This window comes from Mus musculus, chromosome 6, assembly GCF_000001635.26.
Source record: "Mus musculus strain C57BL/6J chromosome 6, GRCm38.p6 C57BL/6J".
In the NCBI taxonomy this organism is placed as follows: Eukaryota; Metazoa; Chordata; class Mammalia; order Rodentia; family Muridae; genus Mus; species Mus musculus.
In genome coordinates, this window is record NC_000072.6 from 41,545,743 (window position 1) to 41,563,185 (window position 17,443).

General features: G+C 42.4%; 2 gene segments (V, D, J or C) and 1 further gene; 2 read left to right on the plus strand and 1 right to left on the minus strand.

Annotated features, from left to right (window-relative positions):
* The window catches only part of Tcrb (T cell receptor beta chain), a 667,076-nt gene extending 654,447 nt beyond the window's left edge, over positions 1-12,629 (plus strand).
* On the plus strand, positions 988-2,439 carry Trbc2 (T cell receptor beta, constant 2). The segment is given in 4 exon segments: positions 988-1,362; positions 1,869-1,885; positions 2,030-2,136; positions 2,419-2,439. Coding segments are annotated over 4 exon segments (520 nt in total).
* Trbv31 (T cell receptor beta, variable 31) lies at positions 11,951-12,629 on the minus strand. The segment is given in 2 exon segments: positions 11,951-12,242; positions 12,587-12,629. Coding segments are annotated over 2 exon segments (335 nt in total).

Below are 17,443 nucleotides of genomic sequence, written 5' to 3' on the forward strand. Positions count from 1 at the left end.
AAAGAATCAGAATTCCAGCATGATGGCCGAAGAGTTTGAAGCCAAGCACTAAGCTTGTGATCTTGTATAAGGTCTGTGCAGGTTCTTTTACCGTTGTTTCAAGACCAGAAGTAAAGCGATATCCACAGAAATAGGAGAAAGGATCAAAATAAAGTTTCTCCATTATCCAGAAGGCCGTGGGTTGCTAACACAAAATATATCTATCTCTTTATCTTCAGCAAATCACTTGGAAGCAAAGAACAGAGAGAAAGTCACAAAGAACTGGGAATGTTTAGAGGCAGAGAAGTTGATAGGTTTATTTCACACACCACAAAACTCAGTAAATCTTACATACTCATGAATCCACTGTAGACCAGGATGTCTACACATGCAGGAATGAAAATGGGCCATCTATTGTAGTCTGAAGAAAGCCTTCCCATGCCAAATGTTTATCTCAACTTTAATTACCCTTTAATCCTGGCCTCTTAGCTTCCATAACTTGGCTGTGGCAAGATCTTATAAATCCTTCTGTCTCTTCTGGGGAAGTCAGTGTTTCACATTTCACTTTGGAAAGAAATTGATGCAGAGACATTAAAGAGACTCTCATGGTCACACGGGCACAGAAGGTCATTGCTCAGATTTAGATTCTGTAGTTCAGATTTCTGTGGCAGGCTCTAATTAAATATCTGCAGAATATAGTAAGAAATAAGCGTGTCGTGATAGAGCAGGATCAAAACTATGTCAACAAAGGACATAGTTTTACGTTTCCTAAAGAACACTGGGTCAGACCATTTGTTGTATCTCCTTATGAGAATGGATGAATATAAATGACAAGCAAAGTGAAAGATTAATGCCACAGAGAAATGGAATGGTGATTCCAAAGCCAACAGGACCTGCTTGCTTTTTCAGAAACTCTCTCAGCCCTGAACCTTTCCAAATACAAATGATTTGTACCTGATCCAGACAGTTATCAGCAAAATACTAATTCCACCTCTCTTTACTTTCCAGAGGATCTGAGAAATGTGACTCCACCCAAGGTCTCCTTGTTTGAGCCATCAAAAGCAGAGATTGCAAACAAACAAAAGGCTACCCTCGTGTGCTTGGCCAGGGGCTTCTTCCCTGACCACGTGGAGCTGAGCTGGTGGGTGAATGGCAAGGAGGTCCACAGTGGGGTCAGCACGGACCCTCAGGCCTACAAGGAGAGCAATTATAGCTACTGCCTGAGCAGCCGCCTGAGGGTCTCTGCTACCTTCTGGCACAATCCTCGAAACCACTTCCGCTGCCAAGTGCAGTTCCATGGGCTTTCAGAGGAGGACAAGTGGCCAGAGGGCTCACCCAAACCTGTCACACAGAACATCAGTGCAGAGGCCTGGGGCCGAGCAGGTAAGTGCGGAGCTCATGAGGAAAGTAAACAGCACTAGTACTTCAAAAAATATGAAACAATCCATGTAGAAGTGAAGAATAGACCCAGGAAAAGGCCAGAGTGGTGGGACAGATGATCAAGCTCATGGTGTCAGAAAACCATAGCCTATGCTTCCTCCCAAGGAGTATGTATGTAAACTCAGTGGGGCAGCTCAGGCCAATTGGCTTCCCAGTTCTTTAGTGTCTCAGAGCTGTGCTTAAGAGTTCTCCCATACCTCCCTCACAACCTAGCATCGCTCATCCCCATCCCTGCTGCTAGATTTTTAAGGTCACTCTGACAGTGTCTTATAACTTTCCCAGCACCATCAGAAAGACAGTGTGAGGACTATAAGAGGAGAGTGCTTACACCATCTGACATGCATGTGTCTGTGGCCTTTACATTCGGCTTTAAGTTTTGTTGTTGGGTGTTCAATGTCCCCCAAAGTGGCTTTCTTTCACCCAATTTTCTCCCTCTCCTTTCTTTCAGACTGTGGAATCACTTCAGGTGAGTAGATCTTCCGACTTTCTCTACGTCTTCTGTGGTCTTGGCTTTGAAAACAGGACACAAATATCCTATAGACATGAGGGTCGGGGCTGCCCAGAGGAACTAGCTCACAAACACCTACTAACTCTCCTTTCCTGTCAACAGCATCCTATCATCAGGGGGTTCTGTCTGCAACCATCCTCTATGAGATCCTACTGGGGAAGGCCACCCTATATGCTGTGCTGGTCAGTGGCCTGGTGCTGATGGCCATGGTAAGAATGGTAGGATGGACAAATGGTTGGAGGTATAGACTTCAGTGTATGGATATAAAGGGATCTCAGAGGAGGACCCAGCCCTGATATCCTGCCATTTCAAAAAAGACCATAAAAAACACAGTGCAAAGCAAAAACACAGGAATGCTTATGTTTGTACTCCTGGAAGATGAAGAGAACCAAGGAGCTCTCTTCAAGATCATACTTGAAAATCTCCTTTTTGTATCCCCTTCCCTCTGCTCCATGGATTCTGGAGGTCTAACAATGTCTTCTCTTTCTCAGGTCAAGAAAAAAAATTCCTGAGACAAACTTTTATGCATCCTGAGCCGTTCTTCACCCTGGCCATAGATTTTCCTGCACCTTCTCTAATTCCTGTTCCTAAGAACTTGTCTCTTCTTCCTCCATGGATATCCATCCTTCCTCGTTGACACCTTGACTCTGAAACAGACTAAATCAATAAAAACATGGAGTTAACCTGGTTGTGTCTCAGCAGTTTCTTTGGACTCCTGTGGTTACTGACATTCCTACTGGTCTGAAAAGGCAAACAGAATGACTAATCTGCCTTCTTGTCAAAAATTCTTCTTCCTCCTGTGTACTTTAGATCCTCCAATGAGTCATTTGTCTGAAGGGCAATGACTGGACTCCAGCAGGATAAAGACAGAGAAAGAAAAATTACCACTAACAATAACCCCACCCAGTATAGGACAGAAGCTAAGCAGACCTATTTAATTCTCAATTACAGAGTCCAGTTCTTTTTGTTTCAACTTCAGATTTTATCTGTATCTCTCCTCAATATCTCTGGCTTATCTTGTTTGAAAGCTTTACGTGAAGATCTGTTAAACTCTTCAGGTCTAGCCTGGGGTCTTAGATAGGACAAAACTGATAATATGAAGTCTAGAAACAGTAGACTCTCCAGGACTCTGTCTCACAGAACCAGGCTCTAGGTGGGGGTCTAGAAGAGATTAAGGCATTACCCATGAAATGTCACCTTTTCAATGTGTAAATTTCCCTGTCAGCTTTAGACAAGATCATTCTGGGTTGAGGATGTTAGGTACAGATCCTGAGACAAAGACAGTTTCCTTGGAAGGGTAACTATGAGGTTTAATCATTACAATAGAATAATATACTTGACAGAATAGATGCCACGGATCAGCTGGAGGAGTTATGACAAAGTTAATTGTTAGTATTTGAATGAGAATCAAGTTCTGAAGGCAAAGAAAGGAGAGGCCAATGAATTAGTCCCTTGCTGAGAGACTGCTAACTGTGTCTGGGGCTTAGACTGGCCTGTGGCACATGAGCCTATCATAAAAATAATGCTATAAGCAAATTATTTCCTTATTTCATGGCTGTAGAAACTGTAGTTTGCAGATCACACTATAACCACTAAAATTTTAAGTGATTTTTTTTCCCCAGAGATAATGATGCTGGAAGCTCCCCACAACCAGTGACCATGATGATATGCTTGCTCATGGTGTCACAGTGACTCTTACTCAGGGTCCCACAAGCTCATGGAAAGGACTTGCAGAAAGAACCACACTGAGGCCTCCTTAGTTTCACAGAGGGTCAATTTCTCAGGGTTGCTAACAAAATGGGTATAAGATATACAAAAAGTGTGGCTGTGTGGTTTAGGACAGTAGAAATAAAAATTATCTTCCAATTCTGGAGGTCCCAAATGAAAAACCATCACATCAACAGCAGGTCAGTGTTTTCTGACCATTACAAGAAAGCATCCTTTCTTGTTCCTCCTCCTTTCCATGCCTCTTAGCATTACTGGCCTTGTATAAGTTCCCCTCTCATCTCTGTCTTGACCTTCATGTGGTGCTCTTCCTCATGTTTCTATGTGTACATAGCCCTCTCCTTTCTTTCATCAAGACATGGCTCACTGGATTTGAGGCTCATCTAAAATCCTGAACAATTCCATTTGGGTCCTTAACCAATGACAGCCTTGAAGACATTTTTCCAAATAAAGCCACCTTCAGAGATTCTGGGTAGTCATGATTCTAGAGGTACACTATTTCTTGCAAGAGACTGAGTGTTCAGAAAGCAGAGTTACAGGGCTACAGAGGGGGAGTTTTCAAAGTCCAGAAAGGATGAGCTTCATGTCAGGGCTGGCCTAAGAGGTCCTCATGTTCCAGTTACATCTATAAGTGGTAACTTTCTACATACTTCAAATAGCACTACAGTTTCACTTTGTTTTTTTTTTAAATAGTCGTTATCTTTGTTGCAGTTGTTGCTATGCTTTTATATTTATATATAAAATATATAACAAGGGATGAGTTTTAGGCCCTACACATGCATTGACAAAAATATATTTTCTACTCCCTAGATCTATGGAGACAATGACACACATATGGTGTTTCTATTCTCATATGGGATGGAAAGATAAGTACAGGAAAGGAGTAAGCAAATGCTTTAGAGAAAGTGTGGGTGCTGTGTGGACCAGAGGGGATACATTTGGGAGGGGTTTTAGAGAACAGGGTCTAAATAAACAGATCTGTAAAGGGTTAAGCACCCTTAGCACTAAACCAGTGTGTAGGTGGGGTGAAGATAACCCCATGTGGGAGATAATTGGGTCTAAAGGCTTGGTGACTGTTCTTTTTTTTTTTTTTTTTTTTTGGGGGGGTGTGGAAAGCAAGCACATTTAAAAATGGGAAGCTGTGGGATGAAACCTATCAGGTCCTGATTGATACTCTGGAGTTTGCTAACAGGTCAAGTGTTTGGAAGACACAAGGCCAGAAGTAGTTTATTCTCTCAGTCCATTGGGTATAACAGAGATGAAGTTACAAACGCTACCTCACCCCATCCAACACTGTGCATGGCTGAGGGTCCGGGTCCTTCTCCCAGTATAACTGCAATGCCCTTGTCTACCCCCAAATAACAATTTGCAATGCTCATAACTCTCAGAAGTTGAGCTCTCCTGCCTCTGTCTTTCTCTAGAATAAAAGTGGACCCTTTTAGACCAATCTAGGAATCCTTTCCAACTCCCTGAGTGTAAGCTGGGCAAAACTGCTAAAGTAGAGGTGTTTATAATGTTTGCTGTAGGATCTAAGACAAGTGAGTGCCAAGAAGATACTGGAGAATTATGATTTGGGGATCCAGAGAGTGAACCCTGACTGTTCTGATAGGACCAGTGCACAGGGCATCTCAGGGTAGAGATTCTGAAACATCAATTGAGTCCAGAGTTATTTTTGCAAAGGAGAAACACTACAGGGATTCTTCGTTGATCTGAAGAGTTCTACTTGTTCTGGACTCTGGTCCAATGTAACTTGCTTGTCAGTGAGGCAGGTAGAAAGTAAGACAAGGTTCACAGTAAACTCTACAAGTGGTAACAACATTGAGGTAGAAGATCCTTACTGGCTGAAGAGACTTATGTAAAACACTCTCTGAAACAATTCCTGACGGTTCCCAAGTTCTTACAATGTTGTGAAACACAGATGAGTTTTCATAGGTAGCACAGGGAAACTGACTTAAAGCCATTACAGATCTGTCAATTATGAAGGGTAAGGAAAATATCTGGAAGTCATGTGATAATGATAATTTATGTTAAGGAAGGCAAATGATTCTTGTGCAGATAGCACTGGAGTTGATTCCATTCGTCCAGAGGAATTTTCCTATTAACACCAGCCGTGGAGATCTTCCCATTACAGTACTCAATTTGGGCTTTGTCAGCTTCAGGAAGGGAGATGCTTCAGGAGTCTGTAGGATCATCTAGAAGACAAAGGTTTAGTCTTTCTTTAAAAAGCAGTTAAGAGAAAGAAGAAAGAGTTGATGTAACTCTATGGATCACCTATTTCTTGTTTTGAGCCATTTCTCCATTATTCTTTGTAGTGCCCTGGGGAGAACTGTGTGATTCATGCTCCTACATGATCGAGTTTTGTGTGTTATGAAGTCACTCTGACTAGGGATAGTTGTGGAAGTGGAGGATTTGTTCTTAGTCTTTCCTGGTGAAGTTCTGTGTTAAAACACAAATACCATCATGTGTAGATACAGTTCCATTTAGAGTGCTGGGGAATAGGAGGATGGCTAGAGCCCACAGGTCAGTTCTTAACATACTCAGGAAATTTGGACCCAAACACAAAACATGTCATAGCATTAGGTTGTATGTTTTCCTCTACCTCTGAGAGCCTTTTTCTCTGTTTATTTGTAGATGATAAATTCATGGAGCTCTTCCCACTACAATACTCAGTGTTGGGCTTTGAAAGCTTCTTTTCCTAACAATTCCTACCACTCTGCCTCTCCTTAGGATTTATTATGACAGTGTAAGACTTTACCTGAAATATCAACTTTTAACAGAGAAGACATATTCAGTTCACTAGTCCCATCACCTAAGTCCCAGCTACATATTTACCTTCCCTGTCTCCAAGTAGTTTTTTCATCTCTTGTACCTGTTTCTTGAAGCAGGCTGCCTGGGGTGGAGGGTGGGGTGTGGGGGGAGTGGGATATCTCATAAAAGAGTAAACACTACCTGCTGGTCATCGAAGGGAACTGAAAAGGGCCAACGATTATGTCTGCTTCCAACATTTCATCAGGTTTTTAGGAAATTGATTTCAGCTCTCATCTATGAATGTAAGAGTGCCTTGATAGGGAAACCATGCCAAAAGCGGAGCCACCCATCTTGTTATAACCATCGCTGATATAAGTGAAGACTTTGGAAACAGTAACATTGAGTCCAAGTTTTAGGACTTCTTAACAACTACAGCCCTACACATTCACTATACAATGAATTGATCTTCATGAGACCTGGTATCACAAACCATGTACGTGTTAAAGAACAACAACAACATAGCATTGAATCCTCCTTTTCTTCGCAAGTAGTTTTAACTGTCCCCAAAGAGTTCTTAGTTGTCTGAATAAGCCCTTTATCCATTGGGCCGCTCTATGAACATTTGCTGACTATTTGAGTATCTATAATTTTTTACCATGCATATCTTTCTCAGCTTATAATTCTGTTCCCCTAAGAGAGCCTCAGAAGCAGTTGGAGCTTGTAAAGACCATTACTTAAACCTACAAGGAAGAATAATCTTCACTTTAAGAACCACGCCTGCAATAAACATAGACTTGAAAGCCAAAAAGTCTGGATTTGGGCTTCATTTCTATGTTTCCCCAGCTATATGATTTAAGCAAGTGGCCACCAAAGACTTGGCCTCCCCTTGTGTTAAATGGACTCAATCACATGGCTTAATCAATCCACACAATATCTACAGTTCTTAGCACAGGGTAATAACTATCAAGCACTGTAATTTATGTTCACTTAAATATATTTTCCTGGCTCAACACTTCACTTCCAGTTCTCTCTCTCTCTCTCTCTCTCTCTCTCTCTCTCTCTCTCTCTCTCTCTCTCTCTCTCCCTCCCTCTCTCTCTCTCTCTCTCTCTCTCTCTCTCTCTCTCTCTCTCTCTCTCTCATTCCCTCAAATGTACAGTTCTGAGCATTTCTTTCTCCTAGTGGATCAGTTACTTTCTTATAAAAACATTTCAGCTCACTTTTATCCTTCTATCATTCTGAAAGCACTGTATTCAGAAAAAAAAAAAACTCAGCACCAGGTGGGTTCTGACCTACATAGAGTAAAGAGGGAGTTAGTTATACCCCTTGTTTTTGATGTGTTAGGTATCATTTGGGTGGGGCGACTTTTTACCTTTGTATGTCTACATCCTGCCGTTGACTCAGAGATCACTTGGGACTCAAAACTCTAGTTCTTTCACACATGTGCTGCATCTGAGCCATGTACCCCCTCTGTGTGTGCAAATTGTTGCTTTTCTATCTGTGAGGATGTGCAGGAGACCAAAATGTACTTCGGTTCTCTTGCATTTATTTCTTTAGTGCTTCTTCCAAACTTACCAAGTCTCAACAAGATTCTAATTCTGTAGTCCATTATATTTATCCCTCTATCCTCACACTCTCTCAGATGGGATCATGTCGCCTTATTTAATCTTATACAAGTGATTCACAAAATCACAGCAAGATCTCAGCTCGATATGGAGCACATGTTCTCCAAACTCTGCCTGGAGTCCAGGATCTGCTAAAACTCAGAGAATCAGTTCTTCCCCCTCCTCTCTCCCCAGCTGCAGAATGCATTTACCATCTCCAGCTTTCCAGATCCCTTCAATTCCTGTGAACCAAGGTGCTCCATAAGGAGCCTCAGACCCTACTTAGTGGTTTGTTGATGAAAATTCTGCAGGCCTTGTAGCACTGACAGAATGGTAAGTGGGGAAATCTAAGTCCTTCCCAGCTCCAGACACACACATTGTGATATATCTTACAAGGCATCTGACCTGCAAAGGGACAGTGCTGATCTTGAGTCCCATAGTTAACCAGGCACAGTAGGACCCTTAATACTTGTTTCCCTGACCGATTCCAGCAAAGAGATATAGGAACATGATAAAAAAAATAATCTTAAGAAGAACTGTTTTTCATCAAACATCAGCAAGTGAAGAGATGCATTCCTGGGACTTTTCGGTTCCTGAAGACAATGGGGGAAGGGGTGGAAGCATCTCACCCCAGGTCTGGCTGTTTATCTGTAAGTAACATCAGCACCAAGTAAGAATGGCCACCTGCCATAGCTCCATCTCCAGGAGTCACAACAGGATGTGGTTTGACATTTACCAGGTCCTACATCTGGGGTGCCTGTGAATGCTCCCCCACTCACTCACATTCTGAGCATTTTGGGAACCACACTTGCCACATCCTGTCTTCAAACCCTTCTCATGCAGCCCTTTCTACCTCAGCCTCTAGCTATCACCGTGACAGTGAGAACAACCAAGAGGAGGGTCTCTAAAGGGGAACCCATATATCTCATCTCAAGCCCCCCATCTAAACTATCTTACATCTGTTAGAAGTCACACAGGAAACAGAAGCCTTCAGTATGCACCATGGAGACAGGTGCAATAACAGCTCTGACCTCATTAGGGTTCCCATGGCTCCCACATCACCGCTCTTCCCACTTCTCTTTCCACTTAACCCCAACTCCAGTCACCCTCTCTTCACAAGTATCCTCCATTTCCTTCAACTAATGTAATGAGAGCCCATTCATGTAATGAGTCACAGGAACAGAGTCTAAATAATAAACCGAATGAAAAATAGATGGTCTGTCTGTCCTGCATTCATTGGCTGGCTTTCGCTGGGGTGTATCCTCTGTGAGTAAGGGCTGTAAAGTGAATGTGCTTTGTATTTCCTGCCTCATGTGGGTAAGATGAGGGAAACGTCTACACACAACACAGGAAAGAATGGAAAACCAGACCTCCAGAAACTCTCAAATGAGGAAGTGGGAACTCGCAAAATATACAAGCCAATCCTGCTCTATCCATCACACACTCAACTAAATCATATAATCTTTAAAAAATCATATGAAGTAGCCCAGCCTTCCTAAGGCTGGGCCTTTTTCTACCTTCTAGAAGCAGTCAAGGGGCCCCAGTCAATCCCATTATGGCTTAGATCCTTGAGGGGAGTTTCTCTAACTTCTGTGGTCCTCAGCAGCCTGTGTGTGAAAATCAGGCAATGATATCCTTAGGGATAGTTATTGTGACACATTTATAAAGTCAAAGTCAAAATCAGCATCCTTACAGATCTCCTAGAAAAGAAGCCACATTTAACCAGGAACCATGACATTGATGTTGGCAGCAGGTAGCACCTACTATTAGGATATGCCATCCTGAAGTGTTTTCCTGTTTTCCCTAGTTATAATGACTGAGGTTTTGACCTTTGGGTACAATTGAAACAGTTATGGCAGCAGAATCTTTATGCATAAATAGAGGCAGATAACTAAATGCAGGATAATGACTTGCTCTAGTGTGTATACATGGTTTTCAGGACTCTCCTTAAACAGCCTCTTCTTGTGTGCTACATTATCCTTAGCCATCACTAGGATTTTCTTTTTCTCATTTGCTGTTTCCAAGACTTTAAAGACGCTGAGATTTCTGTGTTTCTATTCAAACAATCCTCTCATTTGGAACTTAATTGTATTAAATCTAGCTAAAAATCGTTTCTCCTTTTAATGTACACACACACACACACACACACACACACACACACACACACAGTGTTTCTCCTTGAAGACAGACCCTGAGATTGCACAGAGTTCCAACAGGAATGTTCTAGGATGAATTCAGAGCAGACAGCACATGAGAAAATTGGCATCGGTTTGCCACATAAGCATTGTCATGTTTGTGACATATTTTCTGTTTAAATATTTTTAAATGAGACAATTTGGAGGAGCTACAGTCAAAGTACTTTGTAAGCTTCCAGGGAGGAAAAGGACACCTGCCAAAAGTTAGACTTTGTAATAGTACTTGCAAAATATGATCTCCTTCAATATCTAACAATGCATACAGATAACATTTGCTGGTGAAAAAAAAATGAAATCTAGAAAAACTACATAACTGCCCTCAGGTCTTAGAAACTAGGAAATCTAGACTTGAAGTCAAATGTTTTACTTGTAGCTTTGCCTGGTACCATCTTTAATATACTTCATTGTTTTGATCTTTATGATGGCTCTCTGTATCCTGGCTACTTTACACCTATTCATCAAGTGTGATAGAGACATTTGGACATTGTCAAGTATGTTGTTGATCACTCAGTGTCTCTGTTTTGATTTTTCCTTTGTATATTAATTAAATGAGATTGAAAATACATCAGTGATACATCAGAATCACTCTAGATAGTGTTTGGTGCCAGGAACAGAGGATTTTAAGACTTCTTGTGCCCTCTTGTGGAAGAAAAGAGACATTGGGGGAAATTCCCTTTTGGGAATATGATCTAGAGAGGAGTGAGGGCTAAAGAAATCTCAGTTGCCAAGGTAACCAGTACATCCCTTTCCAACCATTCACATCAGTCTCTTCCTCTTCTTCATTTCCATCCTAGTCACTATTCCATTTTAACCTTTCTGTCACACACACACTCCTCCTCTTTACCCTCAGTCTCCTGTGTTTCTTATGCTACCATCTGTTTGTCTGTTTTGCTACAGAAGAGTAGAGGAGAGACAGAAGTTTAAACTGGGAAGTATAAATGACAATACAACCACTATCAGACCTGGTAACACATGCTTGTTTGGATGAGGCAGGGGGATTGCTTCAAAATTGAGGCAAGTGCAGACTACATAGTAGAAATTTGTGTCAAACAAAACAAACAAACAAACAAACAAGCAACAGGACGCAAGCAGCAGTAAAAATTCCTGAATGAACATTTTCCATATTAACTTTTACATTTGATCTTAGACAAAATGCTAAGAACTTTTCTATATTAAATTCTATCTTGCATAGCTATCTAATGACATCTTGTTCCTCCTTGATTGATGTCTTGAGTATCAGCCTTTATAAACTTTCTAACCTCAGCAGAAAGATGAATGATGGAGATACTCCCAGAGGTGAAATTAACTAATTGAGTTACATAAGATTCTCCTACCTGGTATCAGATACAGATACAGGTATATCCCACTTCTCTCTGCCACATATATCCATGAGCATGCCCAGCGTACCTCAATAGTAATGTAGAACAAGTATAGAGTGTTTAGACAAGAGTAGCCTGGTTTAAGGACGGGTATACAATATCCTACTACTGGATACTACAAACTGGAAATTTTACTGTGTGTAGGCAACTCACAGGTTCTGCATATGTGAGTCACTGATAACGAGTTTAATAAATGTCTTTGGTGACTTCTGACTTGAATCATGTTGTTTTCCAGACTTCAACTTGACTATCAGCCAGAAATTCAGTGGCAAACCCCCTCCACCCATCCCTAGTGAGGGTTCCTAGTGAGGGAGGAAGGACTAAAGAGAGGGTGTGGTTTTTGCACAGATGTCTGCCCCACCCTACTCAGTGTGAGACTCCAGGCACAGAGGTAGAAGCCAGAGTGGCTGAGAAGCAGCTTCTCCGTGCTTAGGATGAATTGGTCGTCCTTCGGCCTGGAAGCTGAGAGGTTCAGTTGCACCACCGACTCTACCTGGCCAACAGTAATAGAGTAGAAGAGTTGCTGGAGGGTGCCTCCTGTGGCCTGCCAGTACCAGTAGAGGTTAGGGCTTGATTTCCCCTTTATGGTACACCCCAGAGACAGTGGGCTGCCCACAGCCTTGATCTCGGCAACTGGCCATTGATGGATAGTCTGAGCACTAACACCTGTAAAGAAATAGAGTCATTTAGAGTAGAAACACACACCTCTACACATACACACACACCAGCTTGCTTGCCTTCCCTCTGAAGGGGTTACATGTAATCAGTCTCAGGGAGTATACTAGAAGAGCCAGGGATGAAAAATGTTACAGGGCAAGGGGAGACAAATCCTTTCTAAAAGATACAAAACTGAGAGTCAATACTGAAAGAGTGTGAAATGCCCATATCTCAGTAATTGGAGGACTGTGGTCAAGAGAGGCAAGCCAGTACCAAAGAATCTACACCTTTAACAGGTGGAGAGATGGAAGCAACAATTTGAAAGTAGGTTTTCAACAGGGGAATGCACCCACCCAAGAACATGCCCAGGAGAAAGGCAAGGAGAGAGTACAGCATAGTTCAAGATGGTCTTTGTCTAGGCTTGTCTACTCTGCACTTGTACTTCCTTTTCTAAGCCAGAGATGCACAGGCCCCTCCTACCTCAAGACTGGCTGCCAGAGTGGAAGTTTAGATCCCCTTGAGCTGGGGAGGAAATGAGGCTGGGCTTTCTTAAGCAGGTGGTGAATCATCCCCACCCTCCCTGGGAACCAGCTGTGCTCTGCGCTTGTTAGCATTATTACACTCCTGCCTGATGTTCTGGTATGTAAATATAGTTAATGATTCGTTATTTATGGGCAAACAAGGGGCAACACTCTAGGTACTCCTGGAGACATCCTGGTGTCTTTGACCATCAGAGCAACTATTGCTAGTAAAATAACAAAAGGGGATTTTATTTTAGTCAGTGCCAAGATATGTCACCTACACTGTTTGAAAGGAAAGACATGAAGGCAGATAACAGCTCAAGAGATTTAGGTCTCTGGAGTTTTCAAAGGAGAAGAGTGTAGTTCTGAGTAAAGGAACCTGTTATGTCATCCAACAGGAGAAGTGCACATCCTCTTCAACCTTGGTAGGTAGGACTAGAGACCCAGACAGGCAGAATTAATTACTAAAGGAATCAAAGCTGGCCTGTGTTCCATGTGCCTACTAAGGCCCATCTAGATCTATTTTATTTGTTCCTTTACTTAAACAACATATTACAAGGCCTCACAATTAGATGGGACCAGGTCAATACTGTAGTTCATTCCTCTTGCTGTGTAGAAAACCTGTGTTAATTCTGAATCTTACTTGTCTCGTGTTTAAGATGTGACAAATAATACCCAGTAAGAAGGACTACAACACCAACAAATGCCAAATGGCTCAAAGATATGTTTTGCCCGATACACAGCAAGCACTCTTACAAACATTGCCTTTAAAGCGCAAGCAAACAGCCAAGACGCAGGGATTCACAAGGGGGTAGATCTGGCAGGTAAGAGCTGAAGATGCCAGAGACACAAGAAGTGTAATGATGCTGGGCAGAGGGGGGAAGATCTGAAGGGTAGTTGGTAGAGCTTCATTCCACTGAGATGAGGCATAGCACCCTGAGATGCTTGGAGGACAGCCAACTGGTCCCTTGGAACCTCACTTGTGCGGTTCTTTGTTCTCTGAAGCATTCATTTATAAACCAATTATTCAATCTTAGATGTGGGAGAGTGGTTTAAAGTGAGGACCTGGAAAAGGCAGCAGTAGGCGTGGCCAGCCAGGGAGGTTGAGCCTGAAGCAAATGAGCTGTTTGAAGTGCTTCATCACTTCATCGGGGTCTGGTGACCTAATGCATTTGTTACTGATGCTCTTGCTTCAGAAGCATGAGTTAAAATTGGAGCTATTCACTCTGATGGCTTCCGTTGCAGCACTTTCCAGTTGCTTACACCGGAGTGCCCCACATTTATGGAGGGAGTGTTTTGTTTGTTTGTTTCATCTTTTCTAAGTCTAATTAACCCTCTTACAATATTTATTTTACTGAGAAAGCAAGTGATACACACAGTGCAGTGCGCATGCAATAAACACTTAGAAGTATGATGAAAAATAGCTACGGGCAATGCAGGAACCTAATGCTGTTGGAAAATTGCTCAATCTCAGTTTGTATAAATCTTTTGCTAGAACGTGATGAAATATATATGCAAGCCAGGATTTGGGGGACTGGACTGAAGATAACATACACACATACTGTCTTTGACTGCCTCTGTTGTTTATGCCACTCTTCTTTTTTGTTCCTGAATTAGTATTTTTTAGGGAGTGGGATGGACTCCCTAGAAGGCCCTTAAGTGAGAACTAAGCACAGAGAAGAGGGAAGGTAGGCAGTGGCATTAGGAAAAAGTGAAATAACTGTTCTTGCTTTCAGTGGGACTATATCGTATTTTCCTTAGGCTGGCAGGTTTAGGTGCCATCCTAGCCCATGATACCTAATATAATCCATTGGTCACACTGGCTCAGTGTCATTGCCAAGTGTAGAAACAACACAATCTTCCTCCTTCGGTGTGAAACAGCAGAGTGGGGGAGAGGAGCCGCATCAGTCAGATCAGAAATACCAGCTGGCTCCTAAATCCTGATCATTATCACAATTCTAGCTTGAAGCTCCTTCCATATGGCTGATGTCTTAGGGGAAAAAAAAAGCTCTCTTCCTTCTCCATTACCATCTGCAATGCTGCTGATTCATTCAGTCATTCAAGGCATTCATCTGTTGATAGGGATGTAATCCCTGGGCTCTGTAGCTGCAAAGCTTTGGAAGGGAAGGGTCTGGCCACCTTTAGCCCCAATGAGGTGTTGACTAAACTGGGTAATCAGAGACTGGTTTGCCCTGTGGCCTGCTCTCTCCTTAACCTTTCAAGGCATTTGAAGGTGGGGGCCCATTTCTCTGATAAACCTCCTATGAAATTCCTTTGCTACCTTCTGGGCCTTCTTCTACCCCTCCCTATGCTAGATTTGATTCTAAATTAATTACTACAGATCTGATAAGCTTCACATTAAGAGAATGGCTGAATTAGTCATCTTCTCATTATCACTTATACGTTTTATGTCTAAATAATAAACTTGGGAGGCATTTGTAATGTCTCTTTTTTCCTCTACAAGAGTTAAAAATTACTACAGCTTATGGAAAGGAGTGGAGAGTCAGTCAAAGTCATGTGTCAGAATTCCTTGTGCCTGTTGTGGCTTGCATATGCCTTCCAAGGCATATGTACTAAAAACTTAATCACTACTTCAATAGCGATAAAAAATCCTTCAAGAGTGATTAGAGCATGAAGGCTTGGCGCTTAAGATGGATTAATTCTGTTATGGTGGAAGTTCCTTAAAAAGATGAGCTTGACATGTTCTCTGCATCTCCCTCTCCTTTTCCCTCTCCTTCTCTCTCCTTCTACTCCTCCTCTATCTTCATACTCTCTCTCTCTCTCTCTCTCTCTCTCTCTCTCTCTCTCTCTCTCTCTCTCTCTCTCCTCTATTTCCCTCCCCTCCTTCTCTCTGGTTCTTACTGTTCTTCTCTTTTCCCTTCCCCTCCTATTTTTCTCCTTGCACTTCTACCATGAAAGAGCACAGCAAGAAGGTTTTCTTCTAGATACCAGACCTTTAATCTTGGACTTTGCAACCTCTGGAATAATAAACAAATAAATTTCTGTGCATTATAAGTACTTGTTTGTATTTCCATGATAGCACCACAAAATACAATACAATAATGGCCTAATGGCCTTCCTTTTGCTTATAGGAGCCCTAACCAGGTAAAGTTTCGAGAGAGAGAGAGAGAGAGAGAGAGAGAGAGAGAGAGAGAGAGAGAGAGAAGATAAAATTAGAAGCTCAATCTTGAAACCAGAGGAGAGTGGTGATTATTTCCTGGGTAGGGAAAAATGTCCTATGCCCTGACATGTCACACTGGCTAGAGCCTGGAAAGCAGACATGCCATGTGGTGAGTAGAATGGCGGCCTCCCAAAGGCGTCTAATGAAGAGGTCAGGTCAGCCATTAGAAAATTCACAGGAGCTCATAGACACATTCTGAGTCTGTTGGCCACCCACCTCATTCCCTACAGACCTATCAGTTTAATAAGTCACACTGTTCTGCCAACAATATTGTGCCTAATGGCGGTGGCCCTGAGAACTGTATAAATTCTCGCTTGGATGAGCTGCGTGGGGTCGCTATCTTCCTATGTGCAGAATGACCCCAGTATGCTGGATTAAATAAAATCCCTATGGCTTTTGCATCGATTTCAGCTCCATATGGTTCACTCATGGAGTCCCTGGTAAGCTAAGGCTCAACAGTCTTACATCTACACCCTAAATCCCAAGAACCTGCACATATACTTGTTTACGTGAATATGAAAGAAGAGATTAAGCAGTCTTGTGAGATTGCCTTAAATTAAGCATCTATCCAGAATTTTCTAGTATGTCCAATATACTCAATCTTTGAACATGACTGAGAAAATCAGGGGAAAAAGAAATGCAGCCAAGGACGGAGGGTAAGGGGGTGTTAGACTACAGGCATTGAAGATTGGTCTGAGCTAAAGACTGCAGGTGGTTTCTAGAATGTGAAGAAGGTTTCAAAATAGCCATCAGACTGGTTCTAGGCCTTGGACAGCAGGTGGAGCAGACAGCAGTCCCTGCCAGAAGAGTGAGAAGCCCCAGCCACCAGAAGCTATGACGTGTTTTCTTAGGCAGCAATATATAAAGAGAAACCCAAACCAACATCATATGAGGTAGGATAGAAAGACAAGGAAAAGTAGGAAGACGTGGGAAGAAAATGAGCCAGCCCCTCATTTGGGGGTCAGTGATACCTTCTCACCAGCTTAGAAGCGAGAGTTCCAGCACAAGTAGCATTTGATGGGAAGGCGTCTGCCATAAAGCATTTGTTTCATATCTAAATATGTTATGCTAAAATAACAGCGCCCTAGGCTGATGGCCTGAATGTATGTGACTTGGATAGTAAGGCCTTATTCTTGTCTCATAGTTTCTATGAGTCTCAAACAAACCTTGTTCACAGTGAAGCCATTCTAACTTCCTGCATCTCTGTGGCCTAAACATTTACCTCACCAACTGCAATTTTGTCACCACCATGGAACTGCTCTGTCATTATTTAGTTAGTTTCCTTAGAAATAATTCTAAGAGCTTCAAAATCCAACAGAATAGTCTTATACGCGTTCTCACGCCCGGCCAGGAAAGAACACAACAAACCAGAATCTTCTGCGGCAAAACTTTATTGCTTACATCTTCAGGAGCCAGGAGCGCAAACCCCCAGCCCCAAAAGCGAAAGCCACCCCAATTACATCTTTAGGAGCCAGAGCTCCGGCGCGCCAAAACGCAGAGCGCGCTCT